The 23,357-nt window shown below is 35.9% G+C and overlaps 1 protein-coding gene across 3 annotated transcripts in view; it reads left to right on the top strand.

Moving 5' to 3' along the window:
• The window catches only part of LRRC7 (leucine rich repeat containing 7), a gene marked incomplete at both ends in the record, with an annotated part of 383,893 nt that overhangs the window by 69,512 nt on the left and 291,024 nt on the right, over positions 1-23,357 (top strand). For all 3 annotated transcript variants that reach the window (XM_082676819.1, XM_082676818.1, XM_082676817.1), the window contains one exon: positions 7,513-7,715. In XM_082676819.1, the coding sequence (XP_082532945.1) occupies positions 7,513-7,715 (203 nt within the window). The remainder of the gene's footprint in view (positions 1-7,512; positions 7,716-23,357) is intronic.

The following is a 23,357-nucleotide window of genomic DNA, read 5'->3' as shown; positions in this document are numbered from 1 at the left end:
AATGTAATGCAGGGTCTGCTAATGGGAAAAAATGATAACTTTGGGGTCAAGAAAAATGAGATCTAACCTCAATTCTACTAATCACTCTGTGTGTGACCTTATGCACATTACAGACTCACTAAACCTTAATTAGTTTATTAGTGAAATACAGAAAATAATATATGAATGCTTATTCATCAAGAAAAAAAGGTGATAAATTGTAAATTGTTTTGAAATTTTGCAAGGACTATACAAATAAAAGTCATTATAATCATCTTTACTTACCATATTCATTTATTAATACAGTTAATGTTTTTAAAGTATCTACTCTGAACTAGATACTAAAGTTACTGGAAATATACAGTGTTTAAAGGCTAGACATGGTCCCTGTCCTCACAGAAGTTTCAATCTAGTGAACAAGATTGATTTGAATATGTAATTAAAATGTGATCAAAGGGTATGGCAGCATATAATTGAAACATATAGAGATGAGGACATACAGAGTTGGAACATATTAAATAAAGAGAGGCTACTTTCCCTTCTAATCTATTTTTTTTTTAAAGAGCAAGGAAATGTACCCTGTGCAAAGGCAGCCCTATTTCTGAAGGCCCTAGTAGAAGAAAGATCATGTAGTCCTAGAAATGCAAAAGAAGCCATGAATAAGAAGAGCAAAGAAAACAATAAGCGTGGTACCTGGCCAGGCTGCACAGAGAGCTGGGTGTGAGTGTGGAAGACAGCAGTCAGGCCAGAGTACCATTATTTTAAGCCGCAATAAAGACTTGAGACTGCCTGGAGGGCAGAGAGGAATCATTGAAGTATTTGAAACAAGAAGGTGACATAATAATGTTTGTGTTTTTAAAGGTCACCCCAGGTTCACTGTGTTGGGAGAACAATAGAGAGACAGGTACATATGCAAGAGAAAATAGTTTGAACTATGTTGTTAGGCAGTTGAAATTAATAAAAACAGACCTGAATCAGGATATGTTTAGGCTATTGAAGGATTAGGACTTGGTGATTGTTGGATGTGGGAAGTGAGGGCATGAGAGGAGTCAAGAACATTGCCAAGCTTTCCATCTTGAGAAACTAGGTGAACTGTATTGCCATTCACTGAGACTGAGAGCACAGGAGGAGGAGGAGGAGGTTTGGGCAGAACAGTAATTGCCAACATTTAGTGAATGCTTAAAACTTGAAGACACAATTCTATGAGCTTGGTATGTACTCTGTTATCTTAGAGATGACTAAATTGATAGAGGTTAAATATGTGCTGAGAGTCACACAGCCAGGGAGTTGGCTTCAGTGTCCAAGGTCTTGACTACGATGATGGACTCCATACCTTTGAAGAGCATCACTTCAATTTTTAACATGTTATGTTTGAGATGCTCATAAAACACAAAGTGGAATTGATGAGGGAAATAAATTTGAGTAGAAATTTGAAAAGATTTATAGCTATCACTCATCAAAGTTAAATGAAAAGAGTTGGGAAAGGTGAGTGAGACTATAAAGATTGAAAGGGAGAGAGTGTACAATTAGAAGGGCAACAAGCCTAGCCAGGGAATAACTCTCTAATACTATAAATGTCAATATTTGGTAGAGAAGATGGATCTTCTTAAAAGATTGAAATTGAGGAACAAAAGTGGAAGGATAAATGTCAGAAGATTGTGAAGTCAGGGGAGCCAAAGGAAGAGAGTGTTTCTGAAAGAAAAATATAATTCTCTGTCCAATGCTCCTAATAGGTCAAGTAAGAAGGGATTAAAAGTATGAAAGGGCTTAAAGGAAAACTTTCTTTTAAACATGGAAGTTAATCTCCCACCTTCCTTATTGACCTATACTTACAACCAAAATTGCACTAAACTAAAAGAAATTTTAAAATGCATATACTCACAAAGAGAGAGAAAATTGAAAAGAAGACACTAGGAGATAAGAGATTTCAACAAATTTTAAGAAGACAGAGAAAGAAGATGTAGTTTATATTCACGTATATAAAAAGTACATTGTCAGTTACATTATAAAGCACCCACAAAGGGATGTAGAAATTGATTTGCTTCATAGTCCTCCTTAGAGTCTTGGAGACAACAGGTACCAGACAAAGAACTGAGGAGACTTAGTACTGAAAATAGAAAAATCGACTTAAATCCTTATTTACAAAACTGCATAGCTCTTCCCAGTGAATTTAAGGTCTTTCTTCATCACCAAAGAATTCAGAGACGAAGTGATAGGTAAGAATCAGATTTATTTAGACAGAAACACACTCCACAGACAGAGTGTGAGCACTCTTGGAAGGCAAGAGGCAAGAGGCCTCGAAATATGGCATGGTTAGTTTTTATGGGCTGCATATTTCAGAGGCTAATGAGTGGGAGGATTATTCCAATTATTTTGGGGAATGGGCAGAGATTTCCAGGAATTCGGCTACCACCCACTTTTTGGCCTTTTATGGTCAGCCTTGAAACTGTCATGGCACCTGTGGGAATGTCATTTAGCATGCTAATGTATTACAATATGTGAGTAATTATGCTCAAGGTCCACTGGAAGTTGAATCTTCCGCCATCTTGTACCTAGTTGGTTCTCACTAGTTTTCATCATGTACTATGGCTATGTCATTCTTTTAAAGGTTGTGCCCTGCCTCCTTCCCTCCTGTTTCATAGCTATGCCTCAGGCTGAAGACCAGAATATTCTTTGGCTTGCTGCCAATCGTCCTGCAGTGATACCTATTATGCATACAAAGCTTCCAATTAGTTCTTTAGAGAGTCACTCTTCAATATTGAAGGACAGCCAGGGATCACCAGATATTTGTGGAAGACCCCTATCATGAAAAATAAAGATGAAACGAAACAAACAGAAAATGGAACTCAGAAAAAAATGCAAGGAGCAGGGGGAAAAGGCAAAAAAAAGTCTATAGCTAATATCTTCTTAGAGAAATGAAATGATATAGCGCCCTGAAATACAATCATGATACTGCTAAAAAGGAACATGCATTTAGGAAGCAACAACTAATTTTTGGACAATAAAAATATGTTATCTAATAAAAGATAATACAGGAGATGTATTTAGAAGATGAAGTTGAGAAAATCTTCCAGAAAATAAAATAAAAAAACAAAGACATGGAAATTACAAGAGAAAAAATAATTAAATTACCAGACATTTCCTACATTCAACTAATCAGGATTACAGGAAAAGAAAATAGAAACAATGAAGAGGAGGAGGAAATCATCAATTAAATAATAACAGAAAATTTAACACAATTTAACAATAAATGCTTCCAACGTGAAAGGGCCCATTTAGTACCCAGTACAATGGATAAAAACACATCAAAGTACATTGTCATGAAATTTCAAAAGACTAAGAATAAAAGTTCTAAAATATTTTGGGAGAGGGGAAGGTGGGCGTAAAACAGGATTTTGAATAGTAATAGAGCTGGATTTCCTGACAGCAACCTTAAAAGTTAGAAAATAATACTTTAAAAATGCCTTCTAATTTATAAAGAAAATTATTTCTGACCTAGAAGTATATATCCAGCCAAACTTTCAATTGTTTGTGGGTGAAATGAAATCATGTTTGTATATGCAGAGGTCTCAAAAATGTTCCTACTGTAGATTCTTTCTCAGTAAGTTACTGGATGTTATATTTCACCATTGGATGTTATAGTCCAATAAGTCTAGAAAGAAAAGACATGGGGTTCAGGAAGTAGGAATAAAATGGAAGGAAATATAAAATTCACAGAATGACAGTGAAGAGAAATTCCAGGATCTCACACACACACACACACACACACACACACACACACACACACACACACACACATATCAGGTCTAGAAAAGTAAAGTGACCACTCCAGACTGAAGCAGGAAGATATAGTGCTCCTAAAAGATTATTCCAGGGGGAAATAAGACAGATTACACGTTTTTCACTATATCAAGAGAAGAGGAGATAGGAAATTGAATTAATGAAAGACACATAGGGCTTCCCTGGTGGCGCAGTGGTTGAGAGTCTGCCTGCGAATGCAGGGGACACAGGTTCGAGCCCTGCTCTGGGAAGATCCCACATGCCGCGGAGAAACTAGGCCTGTGAGCCACAGCTACTGAGCCTGCGCGTCTGGAGCTTGTGCTCTGCAAGAGAGCCCGCGACAGTGAGAGGCCCACGCACCGTGATGAAGAGTGGCCCCCACTCGCCGCAACTAGAGAAAGCCCTCGCACAGAAACGAAGACCCAACACAGTCAAAATAGATAAATAAATAAATAAATAAAATTAAAAAAAAAAAAAGACACATAGACAAACCAAACAAAGAAAAAAAAAGCAATTTTTAAAGAATAAGATGCAGAAGAAATAAAATGTGACTGAATTACAGTGATATTTATAGCTATAATAAAATAAGTACTATTAATTTAAAACAAAATTGCTATATATATTTTGGTTGGTTAGAAGTTTATTGAAACTTTGTTAGAAGAAATGTAAACTACCTAGATATCTGCAAGGGAAAAATTAATGGAGTAGCACTATAATCAAGTTACTTAGAAATTTAAGATGGAAAAAAAGTTGAAAGCTATAATGTGTAGGGAGCATAAATCAGGAATGGAAGGAGTTCCAATTGAGAGATAGTCCATGAATCAGATACCAAAGTCATCAATGGGTTCTAGAGGTGGTAATGAATGATATGAAAAAGAGTAGAAAGATGTTACTACGAGGTAATGAGACCATCAGAGGAGCAGGACATTTTTTAGGATGAGAGAAGATTAATAATTTTTAGAGAGCAAGGGAGGATATCAATTCTACTTTCCAACCTTGAAGTGTGTTTAAGGTATGAGAAAATCAGCATGCTCCACTTTTAAAGGCTATAAGTGAACCATGTTTTAGTTGAGACTATGAAGGGGAGGAAGACTTCAGTGGAGAGGATCAATGAAGTTATTGATCATGACATAAGGCACAATTTCAGAGTTTAGTGGGATTGAAGGAAAGAGAAGTTGGGTCAGGGGGAAAGCTCAGCACATTATAAGAATGAGACAAGGGACCGAAAAGAGGACCAGAAGAGCCTACATTTTTGATCAACAAAAGAGAAGGCAGTCCTAAGTGAATTAAATTGCAAAAGTCTTAGCAGACAGTGGATTCTCTGGCCAAATGGTTCAGGTCCAGGCCTGGATATTCTCTTTTTTCTCTTCATAATAAAAAATTTGCAATTGCAGCAACAGATGGGTATCAAGAAATAGCTACAAGGTTCAGCATAAAAGGGTGAGTGCAAGGAACTGGGCAAAAACAAAATATGAACAATTGATTCCTCACCTGTGAGTCATAGAGACAGACAGGATACACACCTTGAGCCAGCTTGATGGCATCACAGCTGGGTAGTCAATGTGGCTACTAGTGATAAATTAAAAACCTGGGAATTTTTCAAGACTTCTCCCTCTCTCCACAGCACCCCTTCCACCTCTCATCTAATCCATTACCCACACTTTGGATTCTGCTTCTTAAATACCTTTCCAGTCTATCACTTCTCCCCATCCTCACTGCCACTATCATAGCCTGAGCCATCATCACTTACCTTTACAACTGCAATAACCTCAACAAATATGAACTAGGTACCTAATATATGTCATATATTTACTAGATGCATTTACTGGCTGCTTGATATGTGCTAGATCCCGTGTAGAGATCAACCTACAATCAGGGCTTTCAAGGAAAGTCAAGTAAAATAAAAGTTACAAAACCTTGTGATTCAAGCTCCCAGAAATGAGAAGTGTAGGAGTTCAAGAGATAGAAAGTAATGGAGAGGAAAGACCATCTTTTTTAATGTTTTTAGTTAAACCTTCTAAAGATTACCATGTTCTTATAACCTTCTATAAGAGCTGACTCATGAACCTGTCCCAAAATATAATTTTATTAATTTCATAAGTAAAAGGAGGAATAAAAATGGCTTTGGGCTGCACTTTCAACATCTCTCAAGCATATTGTATTCATTTGCCTCCAAATTTGATTTAATCTAAGCCATTTCAAAACAAAATGCTATATTATTTTTGTGAACTATCACTACTTTCTGTTTCGGCAATAAGTTTATGCTGATAAGTAAAAACAAATCAATGAATAAAATGTGAGTTTCAAATTGATGCTCATTCAGTACTATTTCTGCAGATGGCAAACTGTGTACTGTTATTGTGAATTCAAAGATGAATAAGACAAGATCTTCTCCTTCAAGAACTCACCCAGTACACAAGGAAATAGTACACATAATTAGGAAGCAATGTGATTAGTGCCCTGGGAGCTCAGAGGAAGACACTATTCATTTATCCTGGAAGACATTCACAGAGATAGTGACATTTTAGTTAGAATGAGAAATTTTTCAAGCAAATTATCAGTATCTGTTGGTGGTTGGGGAGAGAGTCCCAAATGTATCCATCTATTCATTCATGAACTGATTTGTTCATTTTACATTTGTTATTGAATATCTACTATATGTCAAGAACCAATACAAATGTAAAAATGAACAAAACACAGTTACTACCCTCAATAGCCTTGCAGTCTAAGGAAAGAATGACATGAAAAACAGTAACTTTAATAAAGTGTTATAGATGCCATGATATCAATTTTGTGCAAGATTTCATGGCATTTGGTCATTTTAACCTAGAGAAAGACATGCCAGGATGTCAGAAATTTCTGCCATGATTGTTCTCTCCCATTAAAATAAAAGGATTCATAGGGACAGATTCTTATTCTGAAGTGAATAACTGTAGCTCCAATAGGAGCTTTGTTCAGTTCATCTCTATCCCCAGTACCTAGTTCAATGCTTGGAGCATATTAGTTATAATAAATTATTATTTTTATTTTTATTTTTATTTTTTTTTGCTGTACGTGGGCCTCTCACTGTTGTGGCCTCTCCCATTGCGGAGCACAGGCTCAGGACGCGCAGGCTCAGCAGCCATGGCTCATGGGCCCAGCCGCCCCACAGCATGTGGGATCTTCCTGGACCGGGACATGAACCCGTGTCCCCTGCATCAGCAGGCAGACTCTCAACCACTGCGCCACCAGGGAAGCCCAATAAATAATTATTGATTAATGGAATAAATTTGAGTCAAAAAGAGGATATCATAAACCTTATGGGTAAAACTTGACTATTTTGCAGAAATGAGAGAAATGTGTTTTTCTCCAACAAATTCTGGAGGTTTATGTTCTGCACTGCAATTTGTATAAAATTTTAAAAAAAACATATAGTTCTATGTTTCAAGTGTGAATGTAAGCATTGTGCTAAGTCAGGATTGTATTCTGGCCCAGTTCTGCCATTCCAAAACTGTGTGATTATGGGATTCTGACCCTTTCTGAATCCATTTCTTTATTTGTTAAATGGGAATAAGAACATGTCTTTACATAGCTTGGAGAGCTATTTAAGGATTAAATGATCTATTGCATGTGCATGTCTTATGTAAACTTCTTTAAGGCATTATATAATTATAAAATATACAACATAAGTAAATTTCTAAGCTTTAAATATTATAAGAATGCCTTCCAAAGGCAGGTAGTTAAGCAGTTGGTTTTTTTTCTGTTTTTCTCTAGTGCAGTGCCTGGAGATGACCACCAAGCGGAAAATCATCGGCCGTCTGGTGCCGTGCCGATGTTTCCGAGGTGAAGAAGAAATCATCTCAGTTTTAGATTACTCCCACTGCAGCCTTCAGCAGGTGCCAAAGGAGGTCTTTAACTTTGAACGGACATTAGAGGAACTTTACCTAGATGCCAATCAAATTGAAGAGCTACCAAAGGTAAGTTTTGAAAACCTAAAATATATACTTCAAATGAGTATTTCATAACTCCAGAGACTTGGCATAATGATAATGCTAACTACAGCCTTCTATCTAGGTAATTGACAAATCATTCAAATTAATATAACTTTTCCCAATATTCTCATTACCTTTTAATGTGACTCCATTTGCAACTTCATGTAATATGCCAATAACAAATTGAACTCCATTGAAATCATAATTTTATGTAATATGCCTTTTTATTTTAACTGAAGATGATCTCCAAGAAAATAACAGGTTGGTAGGTTGAGCTCAATAGCTTATGTTTAGAAAAGAAAGGGAAAATATGGTACTCTTTATTCCAGAACTGAAAATTTGTATGTTGTATGTTAAGGTGACATTGTTTTAAAACCTTGAATTTTATGTTACAAGTCTAAGAAATGCTTTTACATACACACACACACACACACACACACACACACACACACACACACGAAGAGTCAAGTATACTATTATGAAAAACATGCTGTTATTTCTAGAATTTGAAATTTTTGGTTATTACAAACATCACTGAATTTATATGGCATACAACTTATACATATAGTGTAGCTAAAATTTTTTAACTAATGTCAAACTTTACACACACATACATATGCACTGCCATTATGATCTTGTGCTATGCAAAGAAAATGTCTCCTATGACCAGAAAACACTGGAGAGATTAGTTACAGCAGACTAAGGCCACACAGCAGAAGGTTCAAAATCTAAATCATTGGATCCTATTGTTCACCTAAATAAGTGACTCAGGTTAAGTAGCTGGAATGGCATTCACCCGTGAAGAACTTAATGGCTAAGAGGGGGAAAATGTCATGCAATACATTTCCATTGCTTGCGCTAAAAAAAATGCATGTTAAATATCCAAGAACCAGAAAAAAAAATCTCCCATCAAAAAAACTAAGTTAATATCAAAAGCAGAGTAAAATGCTCTGATCAAAAGGATTTTTGAATGATTGTTTTCATTTAGGATAATGGATTACAGTGTTTATATAACACTTCAGAGACAGGAACTATTTAATGTGTACTTCAAAACCAATATCCTTCATTTTTGACCACCTGTGTGTATGGTGTCATCTTGAATCTTTGCCCAGGAGGGCTGAACCAGACCTAAAAGATTTTGGCCATATGGATTAACATCCAGATTGCACATAAGTGGAGGCTGGACTGAAATGGGCTGTGTCTTCCACCAGGCTATGAATTACTTGAGGGTAGAGGGAAAGATCTTATTCATCTTAGATGAATCTTTCATTCTTCATCTTTGACTCCCTGTACAGGAGGATACATGGTGACCTTCACATAATGGATACTCAATCTATGTGTTGTTACTGCTAGATGAAACAATGCAGAGAACTTCATGTACTATAGGACTTGATTAGTAAGACTACATAAAGTTAAGCAATTCATAAATGTGGCATTTAGCTCTAATTTAAGAAATTAAGCACAAAGTTTTGTTTTTTTAGATCAGGTCAATCTAGAATTGCCAGATGAAATAAAGGACATCCAGTAGAGTGTAACTTTTAAACTAAAACACAGGCCATTTTTCAGTATAATTCTATCCCAAATATTGCTTTGGGTATACTTATACTAAAACACAAAACAGTTTGTTATTTCTTTGAAATTAAAATTTAACTGGGCATTTTATATTTTTATTTATTAAATCAGGCAGCCCTAGGGCAATCCAGCCATTTAAAATCTTTTTCTAGATGCATGCAACAGAGTCTGTAAGACAAATAGTAAAAATATGGTTAATTAATCAAGTACATACTCATTTAATATCTACTCTGCTACACAGTATTTGAAGCTTTAGGGGTGTTATAATAGAAATAAATCTCAACCCTTGCTCTCAAGGATCTGACAACCTAATCACAGAGAAAACTGAAGCGTTAGAGGTGAATACACAATAAAGTATAATCAGGGCCAAAGAACCAAATCCTGTGGGAGAGCTTGTGTATAGAGAAGAGTTCCACTCTTGGAGGGGATGGGGAAGGGCCTGACCAAAAAGTACAGATGCAAAAACTAAGATGGAATATATGTAGAGGGAGAGGAGAGGAGCAGCAAAGCTGTGAAGAGTCTGCAGCTGCAGGTGCAAGTGGGCAAGTGCTGACATATGTAGGTAGAGTAGGGAGAACAGAGGGAACCCAGATTATGAAAGGTCTTGAGAGTTACACAGCATTGTTTGACTTGATGCATCAGGCAGAAAATGCCATTGGAGAGTTTTACATATCAAGTCAGTCACTAGGGGCTTAATGAAGAGAGCTTGGATTAACAATAAATAAAAATAATACAAGTGAACCAAGGATTTGATAACACTTTTGCAATGTATTAGAATTCAGGAGAAATAGTTGTCTTTTGTTATTGGTATGATTTATGTATTTCAAAGACCTTTCACATAATCTCTCAAGGTTTCTTTGACTCCCAAAGTTCAATATTATTAGTTTCCTAAAACAACCCTGTAAGTTCCTTTTTTCTAAAGTATCTGATATTGAGATATGATCTAAATTATCTGACTTGAGATTTGATTACAATAATACATGGATATATTTGTGCATTATTAGAAAAATAGGTAAATTAAGAAACAAAAGGACTGACATATCAATTAGGGCTCATTATGTGTGTTTCAAGTAATACAAAAACCAATCCAAACTGATTTAAACAAGAAATAGGCTTGATTGGCTCACAAAAGTGGAAAATGCATCTCAGAACAAGCTCCAGACTTGGTATGTTTCTATTTGCTTTGTGTGGGATCAGCTTTATTCTGAGGCTGGCTTTCCCTCATGGGGCAGAATGACTAGAACTGTTCTAGTGTGCACGTCCACAGCATCCCAAATTAGAAATTTTTGGCCTCTGAAAACTTTTTCTTTTTCTGAGAAGGACGAGAAGTGTCTCCCCCAGAATTCTTCAGTTAACTTGTCCTTAGGTCTCATTGACCTTAATTGTGTCACATGTTCATTGTTGATCCAGTCCATTTGCTATGGGATCCACTATGTCAAGAAAAATGAAATTACTCTAATTGGGTTAAACAATGATGGGCCACCTCTGTAGAGTTGTGCTTACTGGCAGCAACACAAGGAAATGAGGTGGAAGAACTGTTGGAGAGATTACCACAATGTACACTACAAACAAAATGCTATAAAATCGCTGTTTTGTGAGGAAAAGTTCCTCTTAATCAAAGTTTGTAAGGACTTGTAGGCAAAGTATTGAGCCCTTAGGGGATTTAAACCTTTCACAGTTAGATTAAATGAAGTATTTTTTGTCTGCCATCTTATTTTACTGTTTTCTTGGTATTATTTTGACATTATTACCATTGTGATTTGAGATTTATTGAGTAATGAGATAACTATTTGTATTCTTAATATTACATTACAGCAAGAATTACCTTTTATACATTTTAAAAATTATTTTCATTCAGATATTTTATACTGAGAATGTTCTAGCTGGCCAAGAGTCTGTACTGTACATTCTTATAAAGCAAGTAGGGAACAGAGTCAAGGTTAATGGCATTAGGAAAAGAATGTCAAGAGTGTGTCAGAAAAGATGCAAAAAATAGATATGAAAGAACAGGTAGTGTTTTGATTAGGAATAGTTCAATCTGTGTTGCTTAATTTTTTGTAGTGAAAGGTAAAAATACAAAATAACATGCCTTTCACACAGTGATAGAAACCCACACAGCTTATAATTTAGTACTGCTTTGCTTGTTATTTGGAACTGGAAACTTAAAATTATAGACAGAGTAAGAGACGATCACATATGTATATTATATATGAAGTAATAGAGTGGGAAGACAAATGTGAAAAAAAAGAGCAATAAAGAGAAAACTTACAGAGAAACTTCTTGAAACTGAAGAGGAACTTTAAAAAAGATTAAAGAAATAATTTTGGTAAAGTCAATATGTGACCAAAATTGAAAGACACAGAGTGAATTTGGTAGAAGAGGTTAATTTATCCATGTATAAAAGAGGACGGGACTAAATCTGCAGTACTGTACTTACAAAGTTTTCCCCATATAAACTACCCAGAAGTATTCTAGAGATTAAGAATTTAGGATTTGGACTCAGACAAACCTGGGATTAGATCCTAGCACTGCTAATTGGTTGGGAAGGTATTTTATTTTCTGAAAGCCTCAGTTTCTTCAGAAACTGGGAGAAACTGTTTAGCTGGGAAAATAATATCATCAACTCCTGGGATTATACAGATAGATAGATAGATAGATACATACATACATACATACATACATAGGTAGATACATAGGAGGGTAGGGTACTTGGTGTGATAATGTTTGTGGAGTACCTGCAATAGAAAAAAATCAATAATTGGTATTTATCATTCTCCTCCCATAGATAAAGGAAAATTTCCATGTTAATTACCCTGGGTACAATAGTAAGATTTTGTAACATTTCAAGATAGTTCTGGGTATTGACTCTCTCAAAAAATGTTGTGGCATGATGTCATTTCTAACTGAAATCTCCAAAGACATCTTCTAGAAAAACAATCCTCTGCCCATATTTGGTGATAGGTTATTGACCCAAATAGCTACACCTGCACATTTGTGAGGGCTAATACCACCACTTCCCCAGAGAATTTCCTTGATTCACAGAATCACGTTATGTCATTTTTGAGTAAATGCAACTTTGGAAGTTATTTTATTTAAGCCCTCAATTATTATAATAAGCAAATCAAGGCCAGAAAAGTTAATTAACTTATCTTAGGCCACATGGGATATTAAATTCCTATCCAAAACTAAAACCAAAGACTATGTGTTAGTTAGGATAGAAGAGATTATGCTACGGTAACAAGTCAAAATGTATCTCTAAAGTTTGGCTTTGTGCCCCATGAGTGTTGCCAGGGACCACTGCTTTCCAAGAACCTATAGCTAGTAACTAGTCCAACTGTGCCCCCAGTGCAGAAATGTCTACCTCTTATTTCTATTATAATAGTCATCCAACCTCTTCATGAACCTTTCTATTATGGAAGAAGTCACTCAATTAAGAAGTAGACCATTGTATTATTGGAAAGTTCTGATTGTTAGAAAGTTCTGCAGTATATTAATGGTGTAGATCCATTCACCTATCTATCCATCTAAAACTTGGCTGGGCACTCAGAGTGCTACTAAGATTATTAAGACCTGCCTTCCCTGGATGAGGAATTATGCTTCTGGCATTACTGCCTTGATCCTTAAAATATTTTAAAGGAATTCATAGAGTCCCTTAGAGTTCTGTTTTGCCTTAGAGTTCTGTTTTCCAAGACAAGTTTCCAAGTTCCTTAGACCGCTTTTCAAGGACATGCTTCCCAGATGCTTCATCATCTTAACAATATTACGTCTAGTGTAGAATATTGTCAGTGAGCTAAGAGATGCTAGAAAAAACAAGCACCTCCATATCGGCAGTTGCTTCTTCTGGGAAGAAAACAGACATTGAGAAGCCAGGTGCCAGGCAAGGGCTACCGAAAAACACTTGCATGGTGCTCACGATTCTGTGTTGACCACTCATGCAGGGCTGTATAACTAAGACATTGATCATCCACTATAAAACAGAGAAAACTTTATCAAAGAGGGATATTTTAGACTGGTGAAAATTTTGTCATGGCTTGGATCCAGTCATTGGCCATGAAATGGAAGAAATCCCCACGGACTTTTAAGAAAATAAATAAGCAACAAAAATGTACCTGAATCATTTGCCAGCATCCAGCAGGTAAAATAGAGCTCCAAGTTAATGACCAATGAACGGGTTCTGACAACTATGTTGGAGTTGTTTGTACCGAGCCTATACATAAAAGCCAAGCAAGCTCTCCACTCAGAGATTTGGTGCCCACTCTTTCCTCTGCTAGTGCTCTTCCACATGGCCTGCTGCTTCATTTCCTTCAGGTCTTTGCTCAAGTATCACCTTCCTAGAGAAGCTTTACCCATTATCTTACACAAAATAACAATGCCCACCACTGTCACTCACTTCCCCAACAAAACTTTAGGCTCAATTATATCTCTAGAAGATTTCGAGTACAATTCAATAGTGTTAACCAGTAGTAAGATACTGCGAAATAAGTTTTCATTGTTATAAAACATCGGCATAACTCCCTCTGAAACAGTGTGTATTATTTTGCAGAGTAAGACCTCTGACAGTGGCCAGAGGTAGGGAAGGACAGGAAATGTGGGCACATATCTGCAGAGAACAGAGAAAATCAAACTCTCTCATTTAATTTGTTTTTTTTCCTTTTCTTAACTTTTGATGCTGATTCTTGGGGTTGAAGTGAGGTGAGATAATTTTTGTGGCTCCTCCATAATCCACTACTTAATATAGTACACTCTGCATTTTTTCTTACTCCCAAACTCTAAGTACTTTATCCATATAAAATAGAGCTTCGACATAATATTTTCCCAAGTTAAGAAATGTGCTCTTTGACTCTAGAAGCAGTCAAAGGAGGGATGTCAAAGAATATACTTTTACATGATGGTAGTAGAGGGTGAAAAAAGCCCTCTAAAATTCCTTTCACAATTAACATTTTGTGATTCACTCATCTGAGATTCATTTTAAATAGATAAAAATGATGAACAATATAAGGAAGTATTCTGACAAACAGAGTAGTGACTGTAGTTACTGGTTATTATCACAGAAGTACTACAGTAAATGTAAATTCTGAAGAGAGAAGACCTAGGTTTAACACAAGTTCTGAAATGAGCTCATCATGTGACTTTAGACATCTTACTTAACCCCTTTGAACCTTAGTTTCCTCTTCTGCATTAGATGCTAACAAATTTATTTCTGCCCATCTCCTAGGATCGCCATGAGCACCAAATAATATAAAGTACATGAAAGCCCTATAAAAACGGCAAAGTGATATATAACTCTTGAGCTAAGAGAAATAGTTTATTTTGATAAGAAAGGGCATATGTTTAATGAAGTTGATTGGCTTCTTTAACATAAATTTAGACAAATACAGTACTACAATAACAAGAAAATGTTAATTGGTCAACAAATGGCTATGATTTACTATTTAATATGGATTTACAGTTGTGTCAGTTTTTTATTTTATTTTATTTTATTTTTTATTATAGGCCATAAAAAGGTATGGTAAAGATGAACATTTATTCAAAATATATCTCAGGCTCAAAATCAATAGGAGCCTGAAGACCTTTACATGAAAAAAAAAGGGTAGAAACCAAGAGAGCTCTGAGTTGCTGCACAGAATTCACAGCACAATGACAGTACGGACCACACACTGCTGCTCTTGTGAGGAGTGTACCTCCAAACACCCCCATGTAACCATGACATTTATTCAAGATTCAAATTCCAGATGCCTCCCAAAATATTATTATACAATTAAGGATGCTCTTAAAAAGAAGGTTGATGTTCTAATGGAAAAAGGGAAATGGATTCCAGATAAGCCAAAAAAAAACAAAGTGTCCTCCAGTATTCTACACATCATATATCTGCAATTTTATTGATTCTTTCTTCTTTTAATTCACTGATGTCTGATACTTAGAATTTGGGAGCCTGAAGCCGTGTTTTTCTTACACCTTTAAATAAAATTGTTTGAAATCAAGGGCACTTGCTTATTTTGTGAGAAGTCTAATGACATCAAAGGAGCCAGAGAAGAAATGTTTTAGGGGGACAAATTCTGAGTTGCTTGTTCGTAATTATGATTTGTTTATCAAAGCTTGAATGATCATTGATTATTTTTTTCTTCTACTCAAGAGGAATCTTTCAAAGTAAAAGAAACTACTTGAATCACTATAGTTGCTGATTAAACAATTGTCATGTGTAAAAAATATGAAAAGATTTGCTCTAGATTAAACATGGGCTAAATTTTCAAATGCAGAATATAAAAGCTGCCACTTCTTTAATAAAGTTGCCTTATTTTTAAAAACAAATTTCACATTAACAGGTAATTCCTTAAGTGTTTGTCTTGTAGAAACATAGAATTGTCTATAACCATGAAATGTTACGTAAGTAGCTCCACATATAGCTATGGAGGGCTCTCTGAAGATCCAATAAAGGTGAAAAGAATGGCCTTTTCCAACTCTCTTACTCCCTCAAAGGTGTTCAGTGTGCATAGTGTGAATTTACTTTGTCCTCCAGCACCAAAGGTATAGAATTCATCTGAATATGATAAAAACCATGTCCAAAATAAAATTGTCACGTGAGTGATGCATAAATAATAAAAATCTAACTGTTTAATCTCTTGCCTGGAACGTCTTTATCCAAATCTGTTCTTTTATTGCAATCATTTTGGCATTCAAATGTGTAGGTTTGTTTTTTTTTTTCAATAAATAATGTAGATGGACTCTCTAGGGGCCCAAAGGAAAGTAAGATGTAGGACAAATTTATAAAAAACATTGTTTATATGTGGAAAACTTTAGATATTTTTTTCTTACTCAGATTTCTATTTTTGTTTACAATGTTTTATTGTTTCAAAAGTTGATAGTACCAACAATGCTTTATTATGTGTGTCAGTGAGAAACTGGGACTTCTGTAGTAGCCCAGTCAGTTTTTGAACTGGTTTATCTTCCAACTAAAGACTTACTCATCCCATCATTTATTGCTAACCTTTACCCAAATATCAAATCTCACTGAAATTTCAATGAGAATGAAACTCATTTGCTGATTTTTACTGCCAGTTTTTTGGAAATTATATAGAAAACAAATTTTAGGTAAAATATATCCATTGATTTGTTCATTCATTCAGCAAACCTTTCCTGAGTATCAAATATGTGTAGACAACTCTTCTAGAGCTGGAGATACATTATTGAGCAAGACCAACAACTTCCTGTTCTCACAAAAGTTACATTCCTGCAAAGAAGGAATGAAAATAATATTTAAGAGAAAATGTTTGATAATGGCAAGTATCATGATGAAATTAAAGCAAGGAAATTGCTGAGAGACTGCTTTAGGTTGAGAGGACAGTAGATGCCTCTCTAAGGAGTGACCCTTTATGTTGTGCTTTGGATGACAGGGGGAGTCAACCATGCAGATCTGAGAAAGAGCATTCCAGGCAGAGGAAATACTCTAGGGTAGGAATATATGAGGCATGTTCAAAGAACAGAAAGAAGATGGATGTGTAATGAGTGAGGAGAAAGCTGTATAAGGTGCAGTAGGAGATGTAGATAGACAGTGGAGCTAAATCCTGTAAGTTCAAGCAAGCGAGGAAAGGGCTTAAGATTTTATCCAAAGTGAGATAGGGGGCCACTGAAGAATTTTTTTAATGGTGATCTTAAATAACATATATATATATTTTTAAATGCCACTTTGGATGCAATGTGGGAATACATTGTGGTAAGTTAAGAGTGGAAGCAAGGAGATTAGAGGCTACAGTAGTTATATGGGTGAGAAGTTGGTAGTTTCAACTAGATTGGTGGTAGTGAAGAAAATAGAAGCATGCTCTGTAGGTAAAGTTAATAGGATTTGCTATTAGAATGGATTTGGGAGATAGGAGATTAAAGCCTGAAAAGGGATTTAGAAAGAGTTTCCATTGATAAATTAGGAAAGCAAGGAGATAAAGAGTTGCTATGGATATTGGAGGAACCCATGTGCTGTTGTCATGGAAGCTAAGAACAGAGATGTTTTAAGAGAAGAAATTGACTTAGATCAGAAGAGGTACCATTGTACTTGCTAGTATAGAAGTAATTGGTGACCTTGATAGGATTAGTTGGGTGGAAACCCAATGGAGTGGGTTGAAGAGACAATGGTGGATATATATGTATATATGTATATGATATATACATCTCTCTTAAGAGGTTTTGTTGAGAGAAAGCAGAGAAATGAGACAAGCTAGAGAGAAGTTTGAGGTCAAAATAAGCTTTGTTTATTTGTTTTTTAAGATCAATGACATTAAAGCACATTTGTACACTAGTAAGAATAAATTAGAAGAAAGGGGGGAGAAACTAAATGAAGGAAATTGATGGGATAATTATATAAGCAAAGTCCTGAAGGCAAAAGGACACAGGATACACAGAATGCATGAAGGGGTTGCCTTTGAGAGGAACAGGCACATTTCATCCATTTTAATAAGAGAGAAGAAAGAAAATATGGGTACAGATGATGATGATTGGTAGGACTTAAGGGACATGATGGATATTGAAATTTAATTCAAATGATAGTGGTTTCAATATGTTAAAGAAATACTGGAATCAGTGAACCAAGAAGATGACAAGTGGCAATCCTACTGTGAGCTGAGAGCATAGGAGAATGAGGTATGTGAAGCTTAGGGTTACAGAGGAATATAATTTACAAAGGAATTAAGGTTCCTAAGTATATAAATTACCTATATTTTGTGAAGTTTTTCCTTGAAGTGGCAGGTAGTTGAGAAACAGATGCAAAAGCCAAGTTCCTCTAAACTCATATTAGCTCACATGCCTGGACCAGTGTATTAGCAGTAGAAAAGGAAAAGAAGACAGATGGAAGAGGTAAGAAAAGAGCATAAGACAGGAAATTCAACATTTATTGAGCATCTACTCTGTGCTAGGCACTTCATATGAAGTAGCTCTTTTGTCCTTAGAGCAACTCTGACAAATAAGTTTCATTATCCTAATTTTAAGTCCAAGGACACTGAAGCACAATGAGTTTAAAAGAATTTACCAAATGTTATACAACTAGAAAATGGCAAAGTCCATAGAATAGAAACTATGGACTAGCAATAGAATGTTACTCCAAATCCCACGTCCTTTCCGCTTGACTAATCTGAAAGAAGACCTTCCTTCTAGAATTTAGCATTTGTCTAGACTGGAGGATAAACAAGAAGGAGGAATCAAGGATGATATAATTTTCAAGTTAGAGAACTGATACAATTAAAATGATATTAAAAATGATATTATTAAAAATATATTGGAAGGGGCTATTGTGTACAAAAACATGACAAATTCTGCTTTAGATGCAAAATGTGAGCTATCAGACAAGCATTCTCACAAAGACCCCAAAAGATGCTGAGAGATCTCAAACTGAGCCTCATCGGAGCAAGGCTGGCAATACAAAACTATCTTTCAACCAGAGATCAGAAATAAGCAGCCATGTTTTGTTTGGCCTATTTTTGAAAATGAGCTGTAGCCAACTTGTAAAATACCAACTTTTACCAAAAAAGTCCAGATTCCTGGCCTCTATTTAAAAAAAAAAAAAAAAAAAAAGGAAGATCTGGAGGTGTCCATATGCTTAGTTGGTAGCAGTTAGGTGGGACTTAGTGTCTCATATCAATAGGCTCTTTTGATGGAGCAGATCTAGTTTGCCACAGATCCCACTCAGGCTGCCCCCAACAATGAAGTTACCCATCTAGGTCCTATAGGAAATTGAGTTTGCAACCGAGTATGTATATTCATTAATTTCTTCATGAAAAAATACTTACTCTGTGCCAGATACTTGCTAGTCACTGGGAAAATAATGACTGAATGGATTTAGGTACTCTTTAGCAAGAAAAACAGACACTGAACAAGTAATTGCATCAAGTATGTTTCATGCTGTCTACTATGATGGGTGGGACACAATGGGTGTTTTGGAAACATTCAGTGGAGTTCCCCTTGAGGAATATCATTGCAACTAAGACACAGATAAGTAAGAAACTGTAGGTTAGGTATTGCTTAAAAATGTAGTGCAAAAGAGACAATGGGAGAAATGAGGCTGGAGAAATTGTAAAGGCCTTCCATGCTAAGATACAGAGTTTGAATTTTATACTGAGATTTGTGGAAATTCATTTAAAGTTTTACCTGGGTAGCAGCAAGATCAGATATATATTTTAGAAAGATAGTTCTAGCTGCACTAAGAATAGACATAAAAGGTTAAGCCCAGAGGCAAGGAGACCAGTTAGGCAGAGCTTGTAGGAATCTGAGAGGTGATGGTGGCCTGGCCCAGGGTAGTGACCCTAAAGATTACACAATGGACACATATTGGAGAGGATTTGGGGAGGCAGAATTTACTGGGTTTGGTCATCTGTTTGATATCTTGATTTCTGGGTAAGGAGAAAAATGAGTCACAGGTGACTCCCAGTTTTCTACTAGAGGATGTGAAAGTGAACCAAAAGAAGGAAGGTATGAGATCCAGGAAACCAGAGCCCAATTCAGTGGAGTAGCAAATGAGTATCTGTGGAAGCCATGTGTGCATCACAGTGACAGAGCTATCTGCCCATACTGGAGCTGGCTATACTGGGTGCAGGAGTAAAGTCCTCCAGAATAACATGTGGGCCTAGCAAAATCTGATGAGCTTTAGCATTTTGAAATATTACTGTTGGGCATTTGTCAGAGCTGCTGGAGCATTTGGAAACAATTAAAGATATATGCATAGAAAACCAAGCAAATAAAAAGTGAAGAAACTTCAGGGGAAAAAAAAAGTATGAGTAAAAAACAAACACAATGTGCAAACAAACATTACTGATTTAACCAAAAATTCAGATGTAAGTATAATGAGAAGATGAAGAAAAAGAGAGTGATGGTGGTTGTGGTGGTGCAAAGTGATATGACTTTTCAACTGCAATATATGAAATAAATAGGCAATGTCTGCAATTGATAAACAAGAAGTAAAAACACATTGTGTTCTCTAGAAATATAGACGAAAATACAAGAAATAGTATCTTAAACAGTTTAAAGCAACTACCTTTAGAGGAGGAATGATAAGATGCAAACGATAAGATGCAATGAATTGATATAATGCTTTTATAAAAATAAAAATTAATTTCAAAATAATAAAAAGAAAAATAAGAGAATTGAGCTGGAATAGAAGAAGCACCAGGGGTTAACCTTTTGGTAGCATTGACCAAATCTGACCATATTATGGTACTTTCTTTTGAAAATGATCCATAAGACACATTGGTAAATGTGAATGTCTGATGCTCAAGTAAATTATAAGGTATGATTTGAGCAAATTAAATGACATAAAAAATGAAAACGTAAATTTATAAAGGAGGGTCAGTATCTGCTATCTATTCTTTTCAATTGTTCTTATAATAGTTAACTGATTAATACAGGTTTTAGTATTATTCATTTCCCAGCTACGTCCTTAGTATATGAAGTGGTTCTAAATCAGAGAGAGCATTCTACTAATGCAGCAATTTGGACTCCCAGAATGAAATCAGCCTTTAGGAAATTGATGGAGGATTATTTCTCTAGTGTATTTTTTTCCTAAATTTGCTTCATTTTTTATTTGCTTGGTTTTCTATATATTGATCCTCTAAATTTCTAGAGAAATAATTTCTCTAGAGTGTTTATGAGGCTTAGAACAATTTCATGATCCAATTCTTGACCAGGGACTCCTGGGAAGTCAGGCTATTCTCAACTTGATATAGAAACATGGGATTATGTCAGTGTGATTACAATGAAGTTGACCTAACATAAAACTGACCTATAGTAATATGTAAAAATCAACATGTGAACATTTGCTTCCAAAAATTAGTACAGATATGTTAGCATCTACTATAGCATACATGTAGTACATTTTTCTAGGTTGACAATTAAGTAAAAGATTTCTAAGAGAGAAAAGTGAATATGTTATGGAATCAAACACAAAATTCATCTGAATTATGAAGATAAAAAATTGTTTTGGTTGTATTCTGTTGTTAGAGGTGCTGATGTAGGTGGTGAAGAGGCCCTTGACTAGACTCCATAGATAGTGAACAGTCAGGTGCTGAGTGCTGATGGAAAAGAAGAGAAGCCAAGGATATGAATAATGTAAGCTCACAGTTTTTGCCTGCTGGATGGTATATTTAACTTCAGAGGTCAGCTCCAAAATTTCACTAGAACTCTAGTTGCTGAGATGAAGAGCAATTAGCAGTGAAATGTCTGGTGTAGTGGAAAGCTGTAGAGGTTTAGAATCAGGCAGATTTAAATTTGAATTTGAGTTTGGGGAAGGTTTTCAATCTCAGTTTCTCCCCCATCTAGGAGATACCATCTACCTTGTCGGACTGTTTTACCTACATCTTATTTTTGTTAACTACTGACCTTGTGGTAATTTTTCTTCATTGTTATAGATTAAATAACATAACGTACGTGAAGTGAGTATGGGGCCTGGCAAAGCATAAAATCTTCAACAAATGTTGGCGATTTTTATGAGCTGTAATACCATAAAGAAAACCAAAAACTTGACTTTCTTCTATAAAATGAGAAATGATAGTATCACTTTGCAGAAAGGAAGTTATTTTCTTTTCTAAATTAATAGTGATATAAAAAGAGAGAAAATCTTTTGCAGATATCTTTTCTTTCAAAATTTATGTGAAAATTAATTTTAACAAAATCCTAGAGATTTTATACTTTCTATACAAAGAGATGGTTTGCTGTTTCTGTAATGAACCCAAAACAGCAATACATGAGTTGAATCTTGACCAGAGATTCCAGAAAATGACAATAGTATCTCTCTCTCTTTAGAACCTTTTTGCTGCTTCTTGATTTCCTGATAACAATGTAGCCTTGCTGTTGATTTTTCATTTTGGCATGTGTGCATGCTACTTGACTACCTAGAGAGTTTTCTGTTTTCTTTAAATTTGAAGTGGATGATAAACGTTTGTTCTCTTTTTTTTTTTTTTTTTTGAGGTGGCAAAAAAGGTTAATTGTGTTGAATTTAAGTCCCATGGCTCTCAGTTATCTCTTTTCTGTGTGGCAGTGGCCTTTGATAGGAATAAAGTTTCTCTTTCTTTGTTCTAAATAATTAAGAACTGACTGCATAAACGCTTGCATATATGTTCACCATGTGAATTTACTCATTAACATTCATGGTGGCTGCTTCTTCACTGCCCGTGAAATGCTGCCATCAGCCTGCAGGGAAACTGCCTCCCGAGAACTGGAGCAGAACCAAGGCCAGCAGGGCGGGACGTGGGGAGGTGCTGGCAGACAGAAGTGGGAACTCTGTTTAGAAGCATAGTCACAGAACTGAGGGAGTGAAGGCTTCTAAGGAAGGAGTGATGACATGGTCAAATGGAATAGGGAGGCCAAGTAAGGCAAAAACTAGATAATCCATTAAACGGGGCAATGAAGTTTCATTTGTGACTTTTACAATAACAACTTCAAGGGAGAGGAGGAAGGAGCTTCTTGTTTTCTTTAGATTATCGCACTCATCCATCCTCACGTTTTCAGCCACTGTACTGAAGACTCACAAATCTCTTGTGGCAGCTCAGCCCTACCCCTCAGTCCTCAGATTAAATGTGTGTTCTGGGCCTACTTGAATATTCACACTCAGCACTTCTGATTTCCCCCTGGAAAGCTGTCTCCTGTCCTATAGTCTGTTTCAGTTGGTGACTATCCATTCAGTCCCAGTGCCAGGACCCTGTCATTTTTTACTCTTCCTACTTACTCACCTTCCACATCACATCAGTGGCCAAGTCCTATCACCTTTGCCACCTAAATATTTCCTAAATCTGCTCTCTCCACCCTATGAACAGAGGCTTTGTCAGGCCCTCATCATCTCTCAACAGACTAATGAAATAGTCTCCTTATTGATGATGTGTCTTAAACCTGATTTTCTTTATCCCAATTTATTCTTCACACAGCCAACAGTGGTAGATCCAAATGTAAATATGACCAGGCTACCCCCAAGGTTAAGCCCATTCCCTGTCTCCTCTCTAACTTGCAGGAAAAAAAACACACAACTGAGCATGTAATGCTAATAGGAGGCCTCCCATGGTCCAGCTACAACTTGCCTCTCCAATCTCT

This window comes from Grampus griseus, assembly GCF_964374135.1.
Source record: "Grampus griseus genome assembly, chromosome: 1".
NCBI classification, from domain to species: domain Eukaryota; kingdom Metazoa; phylum Chordata; class Mammalia; order Artiodactyla; family Delphinidae; genus Grampus; species Grampus griseus.
This window is presented reverse-complemented; position numbering and strand designations above follow the sequence as displayed.